Genomic DNA, 12,293 nt, shown 5'->3' on the forward strand with positions numbered 1-12,293 from the left:
CCATACAAGGTCGAAGGCCTCGTTTTGATGTGTTAAAATTGGACTAATCTTGAGCTGTGTTATAGGATTGTAAAGGTTGTTTGATGATTCGCCACCAGCAGTCCAGACGTGACCCCAAACTACCACCCCATGTCAAACCTCTTTGCAAATCCAACACAAATATGATGCAAACCTTCTATCTCTCTCGTTCACAAAATATGACAAGAGTGAGCAAAGGATCAACAGCATATTCAAACTTCAATCCACCTCTACACTTTCAAATCCATGCCATCCAACCTTCATACATCGAAGCAAGATTGTCAACACTGGTTGATTGTGTTATAATCATATCCACCTGGAGGTCGCAAAGAAACATGATGTTGAATGAGACCATCCTGTTCACAATCTATGAGGCGGGCCTTTGGCCAATTCGCACTTTACCTGTTCAGAAACACCCAATCTTCGAAAATCACTTCCGTCTCGTCCATCCAATTTAGCACGCACACGTTTCAGTACGTGAATAGCATGTGCATTACGTTCTTGTCCTAAGTGTTTCAAATAGTGTTCAGCAGTGACAAAACAACCATTCAGAATCACGAGATATTGCTGCTTACCTATAGCCAATCTACTAGCTTGCTTGATACGTGATACCTCAATAGCTGCATTTGCAGGTTTCAAATCTACCGACGACGATTTCAAACCATCAACACCGGTAACAACGCCGTCTGGAGTAGCAGCCTGAAGAGGACTATTATCGCCACCCATGACTTGTGTACGACGTTGTGGAGAAGTAGCTCCGTCGAAGGAAGTTGCGGTAGCCCCCTTTTCAGAATCCAATGCAGCGCCTGTTGGTCCATTGACTACACTAGTATTACCACCACCACCAACAACATCCTGCTTTTCTAAATCCAAAGGTTCCAGAGTTGAAAACGACATGGCTGTTACAATGACAGATTCAAGATGAGTATGAAGTTGTTCCATGAGTAATTTCTAATCGAGGTCATTGTTTTGAGTCAGCCAACAAACATCATCTTGAAGTTGCAGCAGAGCATACACGCAACATACTCGTCGGGTCAAATCAGTCAATGAGGGAGCTTGTTCAAAGAAAGCGGGTGTCGAGACCATCTCAGAACTAATCGTCTTCGTAGCAGAAGCTTCGGCCAAAAATTCCTACAACAGTGAGAAAGGGCGTGATTGGTGACTTGTAATAGACTGGTTCTCAGACACACCATCTTACATTCAATCGCTTCAAAATCTTGTGAGCTTCTGGAAACTCTTCAGCAAGAGACACAACCGACATTACAGGAGCCTCCAAATCTTCAAATAAGGTCACTGCAGTTGGCAGTTGTGCTAGTACTGTACTAGATACTTCTCGTACAGATCGAAGAGAATCATCAATCGACAATGACTGTAATTGTTGGTTCATTTGGTCTATGAGGAGGACTCCAGGCCCAAGTTTGGCAACACGATCTACTTCAACAGTGACCCATTGCAGCCTTCGAATTGACTGTAAAATCGAATCGTCAAACTTCCTAGTTGAATCACATGAAAAGCGATGCTGTTCGAGATGCACTAGCCCATTCAGTAGCGAAATGAACTTTTCGTCCTAATTCAGCCAAAAAAGTCAGCTACTAAATACGACATGAATGCCTGAGAACTCTTACTCGATCATGCTCTTGGGCGAAACGTTGATGTCGAGCTTGTGCCAACTCTTGGAATCGTTTCGAAAACATCGACGAATCTATGCTCTTGAGTACATCTTCTTCCAATGCTCTGCACATGTGCCGAACATTGCTTTCAGCTTCCTGATGGCTCAATAGTAACTCAATGGCGGATTGGAAGTTGGTAATAAACTATGAAACGTGTAAAGGTTTGGCAAAATCATTGGAGCCAAAAAACGAAGTGTACAGTGAAACGTTGCATACCTGAACTCGAATCGAATCCGTTTGAGAATCGTCATTCAGATACTTGACTCGCCAAACTGGTATCCGTCTTGCCTGAAGTTTGCGTTGCACACGAATGGCTCGTGAAGCGGCCTCTCTTACAAGATGTGGTCGTACTTGTACAGCTGCAACTTCTACAATCAAAGTCTGGAGCAGTCTGACTTGTTCCTTTGTTACAGCTCCATTCTCCAACAGTTGAGTCAAACACTTTCGACCGGCAGTCATAAACCATCCTTCAGTCTTGACCCCAGAGTCGACAGTCTTCTTCGATGGCTTTGGATCAGAAGATGTACTAGCTGCATCAACTCCGTCAATAATATTCTTGACTAGATTGTTTATATGCTGCACTATTGGTTTCAAGACGAATTCACGAATACCAAGGTTGAGGTATCGCCTTAAGGCTTGAATGGTGTCTACAAATGTTGGATTCTTCACCACGACTTCCAACAAGTCTGTCGGAGATAGGTCCATGACTTGATTAGTGGACAAGAACGTCTTGCAGTCGGCATAAAGATGGCTCATCACCTGTTTCAACAACGCCGTAAGATCCCACCAAAAACGAAGCAAAGAAGAAAGGGACAGCAAGCACATACCGACAACTTGAACGGAAACAATGTCGACACAGAATCATCAGCAGAATCCCCCTCTCTAGGTGAGACCGACCGAGCGGCAAAGATGCTCTCAATACTGGCCAGGACTATTGTACATGGTTGCTTGATAACTTCGGGTATTCTGAGAAGAATGCTCTCATATTCGATATGCTTTTGATGCATTGAGAAAAAAAATCAGATAAGATCATAAAGTACTTATGCCAGGTTGACGACTACGTACCAACGATTGGCCGATTGCAACAAGACCAGCCAAATCATTGGGCTGGTGAGCAGAAGGGGTCTGGTCAATTTGATACTCTGCAAGCAGCTTTCCAATCTGGTCAAAGGCTACATCTAATCCAGCAGCTACAGTGGGGTTGCTGATGGATTGCAAAATAGCTAGGAGTCCTGTACTATCAGATAGTTTCCAGGACACATCGGCAAGATTCTGTGCAGTGCTGGCCAATGCTGCTAATCGTTCAATTGATTTACGATCGATCTGCAATTGCAAGTCATTGTGCTGAATGATATCTAGATGAAATACAAGTTTACAAAGAGGACAGTACACGACCTCAGTATATGCAGCGAAAATGTTCTTACCCAAAATGCACTGCAACGAAGGTCCCAATATAAAGCTCAATAACAACGACTCGGGAAAGCAATCTGGTTGGACTTTATGTATGCCATAGGAGACCCTCGAGTCCGCAACTACAGCTTTCAACAAGGCTGAGGGCAAAGTTGCCTTGGCTTCCAGACATGAGAGAGCAGTAGATCCCAGAGCAATCAAGACTTCCAAGATGGAACCACGTACGAGAGTATACACACGTGGAAACTTGGGTACCAACTGATTCATTAGAGCTACAATTTGACTTCGTAAATCTGCTACTCTTTTTGCTATAGCATCCATAGGCCATGAAGATACAAATACAGCAAGAGCAGAAAGGTCACTCTCATACTCTGCTAGCACCTGATCCATCGCTACCGTTTGCTGCAAGACTTCATCGTTTCCATGAGTAAGAGCAGATGCTATGGTCGAGTATGCACGATCAAAGGCATCGTAAGTGAGCATTACACCATCTTCATCACGGGTAGCGTTAAAGATATCGGCAAGGATTTGTTCCATTCGTAAAAAGTAATCCTGGGCCATCAACGTTGGGAGGATAGGCGTAACGAGAGTGTGATATAATTGCAAATGCTCACCAAGTGCCCTATAACTTGCCACACGTTCCTGGGCAATACGAACAAGCTCTTGATTGACTTCAGCACATCGGTGCAAAAGTGAATTCATCTGGGTCAGTTTGATTGTGGCATTGGACACCACGCCAGCGACAAAAGTGGGTTCAATGCCAATATACATCGCGTTGACATCAGCATTCATAACCTCGGCACAAGCACCGAGAGAGAATGGATCCTATTAAAAGCAAGTTCGTTAAAACATCAAGATTAGAAAAAAACGGCCAAAAACTACGCAGTAAGAATAGACTCTCACTTGGAGCTGAACCAGAGACTCTTCGTGCTGGCCACGCCAATAAGCGCACTCTTGTGCTTTGGCAATGACCGTTTCCTGAGCAGAATGCAACTCAGTCTGCAGAGATAAAGGAATGGTGCCCTTTTCTTGTGGGCCAGAATCAACACCAGACTTCATACGTTCAATGGTTTCTTCTACACGTTCACGCTGCTCGACAATCATTAGCAATCTATCTACACTGGATGTGGCCGTCAAGACTAGAGGCAGGATACCATCCTTGAGAAGATCAAGAGGTGCTTTCATTTCGGCAATACGTGATGCTAATAGACCCATATTGACATTCAATTCACCAACTCTCATCTCTTGAGCATCTTCAAGGCTTTGCGTCCAATCTACTAGAGGGTCATAGACAAATGCTTCGAGCAAAGTGACTAAGACCTCCCTGTTTTGTCTCATGACTCGCATAGTATGTTCAGCGGCTAAGCGAAACATCCCTTCTACGCCAGTGAGACCCAGAGCTCGTTCAAGATTCTGAGTGAGCCGGAAGGGTACGATCTCTGGCACTCGTAATCGTTTACCCTTTTCAAAGCATACATTATAATCAATATGGACACATTCACCAGTCTGTACATCCAAGAGCAGATTATCTAGATGACGATCTCCAAGACCAATGATGTAGCCAATAACTGACATTACAGCTAGAGATCTATTATATCCTGCAATCTTTTCCCACCATGAAATCGAGTCGGGAGACGAAAACCAAAGTTCTCGTTCCAACAAGTTTCCAGGTGTCTCAGTCTTGAGGTCAGCAAAGACTTCTCGTAGCATATGTGCAGGCCAGCGACCTCGTGGTGATGATCGAGATAAGCCGTGTCTCTTCAAGGCCGAGTTGATTTTCGAATGGAAGAGCTCAAGTGGTCGTACTGGTCCCTGTGCTGCTTCATCTTTACCACCTTTACCATCTTTGCCATAACTCTTTGGATCTCTTGCAGGTGGCGGTTGTGGCTGCACACGGGAACTACTCATCTGCCATCTCTTATAAAAGGCAAACATGGGAGTGACGTTGGTTACCCATTGAATCATTCCATGGTGATCACCTAAAGGAATGACTGCATAATGTCTAGCTCGTAGACGACGAATGGCACTCTGTCGATCCCGTTGCAGGAGATGATTTGCGGTTGATAAGAATTGGGATACACGTTCATCTAGATGCAAGTCTTCTAGACCTTTGAAGAGGAAGGGATATCGACGACCATCCGAACCAACCAATTCTATCTTTTTAGGTTTGGTTTTGGTGGCAATGACATGTACTTCAGTGTTGAATCTTTCAATATGGACTGTGGTGTCTGTATGTCCAGGTATCGGAATAACCCATCCTCGTTTCTCAGACAAGATAGACGAGAGCTCCGATAGCTTCAAAGTACGATTACGATTCAAATGCTTGGACAAGTCGTTATAGAGTTGATTAAAGGCATCCCATGCTCTCTTCGGGTTCTCAAAGTCTGATGGTGTTCTCAACTTCTCGAGTGCTTCTCGAAGTCGAGTACCATAAGCTTCACTAAACGATATATTACATGGAGACTTGGTTTCCGAAGGGCCCTCCAAAGTCTCACCTACTAATTTCTCTACACTGGCAACTACGGGTTTCAATAGAGTTATATACGTATCTTTACCAATACGAATCTTTTCATCTGCAGCCAAGGTCGCGTTGGCCATGACACGACCAACTTCCTTGCTAACACGCTCAAGTCGTTTGGCTACATCTCCTGCCAAGTGCCCTAATCGATGCAACCATAACTCTTCGGGCAGCACAGTGATTCGTTGGAGTTCTGCAGTCAGAATTTCGACTTCATTGACCAAGAGTACGGCACCACTACCAGATGCTTTCAGAGCATTCAAGGGCTGAGTATAAGCGATATGAGCACCTTCTCCAAATCGAGTCGACTTAGCTCCCACTACAGCATGGTAGACAGCCAAACTTGGAAATTCGAGACCAATGCGAGTAACGAGACTGCCTAGTTCTTTTTGGACTGTACGATCAGGATGGTAGAGCCTTGCAAAGAGTTGAGGTACAATATTCGACCAAACTCGTAGTGAAGTAGCATTCAGTCCATTATGGAAGGTCTTCTCTAGATTACCGCCATACTTGACGAGAAGTCGAAGAAGCCTCAGAGTCACGGTAATTTCGTTGCACTTTACAGCGCTCTCGTTTTCCTTGTCTCTCTGTTTAGAATGTCATGTTAGCGCAAAAGACTAGAAATCAGACCCAAACATCTCATACGTTAGAGTTGGCTCCAATTTGCAAGTGAGTGAAATATGACTGAGAAGCCGAATCGAAGTATTTCAATACCCGTTGTCGTATATCCAACACCATCAACGTAGCTTCATCAATATTGGCAGATGACAAGTCAGGAAAGCCTGTACGCAATGTAGTTTGCACATGTACAGTAGCTTCAGACTGCGATTCAGTTCCTTGAGCGTCTTCAGCAGATCCATCAGCAGACTCGCCCAACTCCCACAATACAAGTGGTCCCAATACTTTCTCTATATCGGTACCTGCATTACTACGTAAATATTGATGAATCGGTTCAAGTTCACCACCACATCGGCCTGAAGCAGCTTCTTCTAGCATCTTACGTCCACGACGGTACCAGAAGTTCCCAATCTCCAACCAAGCTTTATAGTCTTGTGGGGATTCACGAATAACTGCTTCTAGAGCACTCTGAGTAATTCGACTACCGATATCAGATTGTTGGTGATTATCTATTTTATATTCACCAATAACACTAGCCAAAGACTGTTGGAGCTCTTTTGATCCAAAATCAAATCTACCGGCCCAGCCCCATTTTGCAAGACGTCGCCACATTTTTGACCGAAGTGGTGCGATAGCAGAGTCATCAGTCGGCTGAGTCAGTAGCTTCAGAATCATTTGCAAAGCGTGGGTATGATGTGACTGGTCAAATTGAAGCTTTGCGACTTGAAATTGCTGTCTGAGCTGCAGAGCGGCGGATGGAGAGTCTAGAGGTACAGACAACATTCGCGTTGCGAGATTCATATTATGCTGTTTGTGTGCAATTCGAGCAGTGTAGAGTCTCAAGTCAGCAAGATTGCCGACTTTTTCCAAAGTCACTGCTTCAAGAGTGGAGACAGTTTTTACATAGTGAGTCCACTGCTGTAAATCTTTGTCACCCTCTATAGATGCTTCAGCAAAACCGATTGACGTTAAAGGTGGTCTTGGTGTTTTAGATAAAGTGAGCTCAATCTGGTTTACTAATTGAGCTCTAGAAGCAATCCGAGTGACTTCTTCTTTACGGGCGAATACCAAACCTTCAAAGGTATGTTGGCATTCACTGAATAACCTAAAAGGCTTTGGTGATTCATGCCCATGAAGTCTACTCAGTACATAGTCATCAAGTGCATCAGCAGTGGCTTGATGCAGTCCAACATCTACTAGACGATTGAATTGGAATGGAGGTGGAGGTGGTGACTTGATCGTATTATTATGATTGCCTACGAGATCAGTAGCCCACAATCGGAGATACTCTACGGATCTTGCTGCCGCCAAACCATGTTGACCATCGTCTTCCAACATGGATTGCCATTCCTCGACTTGAGTGAGCCAGTCCTTCATACCAAGAGTATCGTTCAGTTGAAGGTAGCATTCAGTTATCTAGGTTGACAAAGTTTAATGTCAGCCTGTAAAACGACGCCCGTATCACAGATCGATTCGCTTTGAGAGCTGCATTGTGCGTACTTGTTGCAGCATAAAATTCAAACCAGCAGAAGTAGAATCATAGCGAGCGAATATGGGGTTGATGGTTTTAGTAAACTCGTTGATAGCACTTTCCAGGTTGCCTTGAGCCATCAATACTGAAGCTGGAAGATATGGAAATGACAAGTCTGATGGACGAGAATCTATCACTGGATCTGGAGTTCGTCGTTGAATAGTGATGGCAGGAGGTTCTACATGAAAAGTCGGAGTGGCCAATGAGAAGAAAAAAGCCCGTTGAACTAGCACTGAATCATCACTTACTGCTAGTGTCAACCATCTTTGCAGGCGAAGCACTTCCAAACGCATTAAAGCTCCATTTGACTAGCCCCGCAATAGCATCTGCATTTCTCGATGCAATCAAAGCAGTAGTCAAATCTTCCATGCCTCGTTCTACATCCTTGGCCCATCCACTCCAATCCTTCAAACCACCTTTAGTCATTGTAGCTTGTCTCTCTCCCAACAAAAAGTGAGCTTGGCGAATCACTGATGATACAGATAATCCAGCAAGTCGTGCACCATGAAGCATTCGTCCTCTCAATCGCTGAAACCACTCGTCGCAAACTCGACGGTTTGCGTGAAAGAATGCAGCAGACGTACGAGGTGCAAGAGCCAAGTGCAATCCAGATCCTTCTGCGGCATTATGGATCTGGACTTCCAAGGCATCAAGGAAGGTGAGCAGTTCACGCAAGCGTGATAAAATGGCTGAGGACCTAATGAGAAGAATGAGCAAAAAAGGACTCAAGCCAAAGCCAGAATGGTTGAAAGCAACAAACTATTTCCAGTGACATTTCTTACATGTCAATTGGAGTATCTCCACTCTCCAGACCCTCAGCAGACTTGACTAGACCTGTCAAAGCATGCTCAATAGCATCAAAAGTCTGTGGTGGTGTTCCATACGGAGTTCGTAATCGAGCAGTGATACAATATCGTGCAACTTCCCATCCAGACCAATATGATAAAAGCGCATCATTAAAGTGGATACGGTCCAACAAGTTCTCAGCATCTGGAGTTATCTTCTTTGCATAATCCAATCCTGGCAAAGTCTTTAACGCATTTTCACTTTGGCTAGCGTGAAAGATCCGTTCTCGCCAACCAGGAGTAAGGTCTTCGGCTTCTTCTGGTGGCGGATTGAGTGGTGCAAGACCCATATACCATGCAATGGTAGAGAAATGGCGTGTACGGAAGGTCCCAACTAATGGTGACTTTGTGATTTGCATCTTTAGAGACGATACCCCTTCATGCCAAGCGTTTTCTTCTGACATGGTCATGGTGGATATGGCATCAAGCGAGATCAATGCAGCGAAGCTTTGAGTCCTAACGCTGTCATTCGTGTCTTGCAATCTACAATGGAGTAATTCCTGGTGAGACTAGTCTTTTTGTAGCCTTTCGTAGTTGAAAGCAATACCTCTTCATCAAAGTTTCCATGACCCGTGGCTGACCTTTGGAAAGAGTGAATATGGACAAGTAACCATTCCAGAGCTTCAAAGCCGCCTCCCGAATTTCTCCATTCAAGTCTTGGTCTGACCAAAAAAAGTCAATCTTAGAGTGCCAAGTATGTCAAGAGTAAAATCACATCACTTACCACCCAATTCAAGGCAATTGAATGCTGCTTGGTCCAAGATGACTCGCCAGTCCTTTGCAAGTTCCATATGATCCGGTATGGCGGCAACGACACCAATAAACCAAGTCAATGCAATCCGTCTCAAATCCAAACTGCAAGGACCTGGAGCGAGATAAGTGCACATCAATTGGAATGATCTTTGCAACAAGTCTGGCATACTGCTTGAAAAGTAACCAAAGCTGCACAAAAGAAACAGTCAGAAAAGAGAACACTGAATGTCATTGTGACGCTCTACCTTGCGCAAATCTCATGTAGGCACCAAAACATTACAGCAATAGCTCTAAGAACCCATCCAGATGGAGGTCGACTGCATAGCACTTCTGTCAATTCAACCATTGTCAGAGCGACGGCTGGAATCTCAAAGCCTGTCATGCCCTTTATGGTAGCTTCAGTTACCAACAAGGAATCAAAGGCTACCAAGGCTTGAATACAAGTCACTTTCAAGCCTCGTACTACTTCTGGCAAGCCTCGTTCTATCTCAGATTCTAATATGGATGGGTCATCTCGATCCAAGAGATATTGGAGCAATTGCACAAGCTCTTCTACAAGTGCAGTCCCAGACACCAAATCAGCAGAGCCATTATTTACAGAGAGCGCTATACATTTACGACACAGTGCCAGCAATCTGGATAACGTCTTTGCTTCACCAGAGCATCGAACTCGTAATCGACCGAGCTGGATGGATTTGGGATGAATAAAGGCTGATACAATGAGTGGGTTCAAGTCTGTGCCCCAAAGACTAAATACTTCGCTGATGATTTCTAGCCAGGTATTGACACCTTCTGATATTTCCTTCCACCCTGAAGTCGCATCAACAACTAGATCTTCAGGTGGTCCATCGTAGGTATCTAGTAGCATTCGTACCTGCACTTCCATGCAGTCGAACGCAATCTTTTGGAGTTGAGCCATACGGGTTGTCCCTTCGTAAGCACGAGAGAGCAACTTTATCAAGTCGACCGACATTCCCACCCATGCCTTGTCTGTATATTTGTTGTTGAATCTAAATAGCACATCGAGCATCTGGTGTACGATAATAGAGATCTGTTCGTCTGTCTTTGGATCCAGTTGAGGTTCTGATGGCAATAGAGGATTGACGGACGGGAAAAAACTAAAGCACAGTACAGTAAAGATCGAGTGGAAACACCTCAAGAGTATCATGGCTCTGGAGGGCAATCGATCTGATTCTGCTTCACCCTCAGCTTCTATGTCTGTAATTAATCGTGACAGAAGATCTAGTTCAAATTCAGGTTTTGACCTCCAAAAAGGCCAAAATTTCTTGAAAGAGTCTATTGATAAATCGTGAGATGGTTTGCAAAAATGAAACGCTGAAACCGGTCCACACCTCCTAGTAGAGAACAAATCGTTTTTGTGACTGTTTCATCAATATGCCATCCAACAAGACGATCCGCAACATCCTAGCGGACTGGCTGGTGAGCAGAAAACCCAGCATGCAAACTTCCTAAAAGGACAAACCTCGAAAGCTACTTGAAACGCAGCTGGATAACGATCAGCTATAACATGCAACACGTCCAACACTTTGGGCAAATAATCTTGCGTTTCCATAGCATCAAGGAATGATGGAATATGTTCTAGTAAGCGCTCTGCTTGCAAAGGATACGAGAATGCTGCTACAGTCTCGCCCTGTTCTTTGACGATAGATCCAAATTGGACGACCTGTGGATAGATTTTGATCATTAAATTTCTTTACTGATCGTTCATTTCAATCAAGTGTTTACCTCTCGTAAAGCAATCAATAAGTATGTGACCAAATCCTTCTCCTTTTCAGCACCGCGAGCAGATACATATTTCAGCTTATTGAAAATCCAATCGTAAAATGGTAGAATGTCTGCCCTAAAGGCGATTCCAGTTGCAGAGATGCATCTAGCTACGGCTTGTTTCAGTGGGATCGACGCTCTAAAATGAATGTTTTGTGAACCAAGCTGCGAGCAAAAGGAAATAACTGGAAGTGCCACCGTATAACTTACGATGAGTCTTGCAACACACTAACAATCTCTCTAATAGGCTGATTATTCTGATTCTTCAAAGTCAACAAGTATTCTCGTGCAGTCTCTGCACTCCATCTCGCAGTAGACACTCCAACATCACGTCCTGTTTCTTCCGCCATTCCAGAAATGAGTTTTTCCAGTTGACCGGCAGCAGCAATACGTTTCGAAAAAGACGCATCGTCTTGATCTTTGAATATCCGAGCAAGAAGGCTCTGAGCACGTCCGACTTTGGCTGAAAACACTGGATCAGTGTCAGTGTAGGACGTGTTTGGTGAAGACATGGTGACGTTGCTGTTCATGGGGTTGTACTCTTGATGTCGTTGCTCTCTTCGGCTGCTAGTAGACGTGGCAGGTACAGCGACGTGAGCTTCCATCATATATCCAGAGGGGTATTGCTGCTGTTGTTGTTGAGATTGTGAAGCATATCGAGGAGCGGCTCTACGAGCGTCTCGATGTTTCCTGCCTCCATAGCTCATCCTTCAGGTGAGAAAATCTGAAAAAAGGAATAAGAATCACGCGAAAGGGAGTCTGAGTCAAGATAGACGAGTTTCTTACCAAAAAAACCACGGTGACAGACACTTCGGTTACTATAAGTACACGAGTCAGTTGCGTCCAACAATTTAAAAAGATCGGAAATTGAATATTCACTGCTTACATTGGTTTGTTCTTCTTCAATGATTGTTGGTATGTCTCGTTTGGAAGATGATAGTGAGACTCGTTCTTGACAAGAGTACGCCATTTGAAAAACTGCGATTGCAAGTTGACAGTCTGACTATATTCTTGATCTCTCGGACGAAGATTGTATCTCTCGTCGGTTGGAGCACAGGTCTAAGTAAAAAAACGAAACTGAGCAAACAATCAACTAGGTCATTGACGGGAAAGAAGGATCTTACCAAGATGAATCTCAAATGAGA

The 12,293-nt window shown here is 44.3% G+C and overlaps 1 protein-coding gene across 1 annotated transcript; it reads right to left on the bottom strand.

Annotated features, from left to right (window-relative positions):
* Positions 1 to 175: 175 nt before the first annotated feature.
* On the bottom strand, positions 176 to 11,855 carry SmJEL517_g00708 (uncharacterized protein; the record flags this gene model as incomplete). The annotated part of the gene is made up of 23 exons (XM_031166637.1): positions 176 to 179; positions 285 to 334; positions 421 to 524; positions 594 to 969; positions 1,045 to 1,149; positions 1,217 to 1,585; positions 1,644 to 1,832; positions 1,905 to 2,447; positions 2,516 to 2,683; positions 2,754 to 3,043; positions 3,113 to 3,923; positions 4,002 to 6,203; positions 6,262 to 7,650; positions 7,735 to 7,943; positions 8,014 to 8,462; positions 8,548 to 9,093; positions 9,158 to 9,272; positions 9,335 to 9,552; positions 9,609 to 10,659; positions 10,716 to 10,788; positions 10,847 to 11,047; positions 11,110 to 11,287; positions 11,359 to 11,855. The coding sequence occupies 23 exons, from the start codon at positions 11,853 to 11,855 to the stop codon at positions 176 to 178; spliced, it is 10,137 nt and encodes a 3,378-aa protein (XP_031027398.1).
* Positions 11,856 to 12,293: the final 438 nt, after the last annotated feature.

The sequence above is a fragment of the Synchytrium microbalum genome (genome assembly GCF_006535985.1).
Source record: "Synchytrium microbalum strain JEL517 chromosome Unknown SmJEL517_scf0002, whole genome shotgun sequence".
Taxonomy (NCBI): Eukaryota; Fungi; Chytridiomycota; class Chytridiomycetes; order Synchytriales; family Synchytriaceae; genus Synchytrium; species Synchytrium microbalum.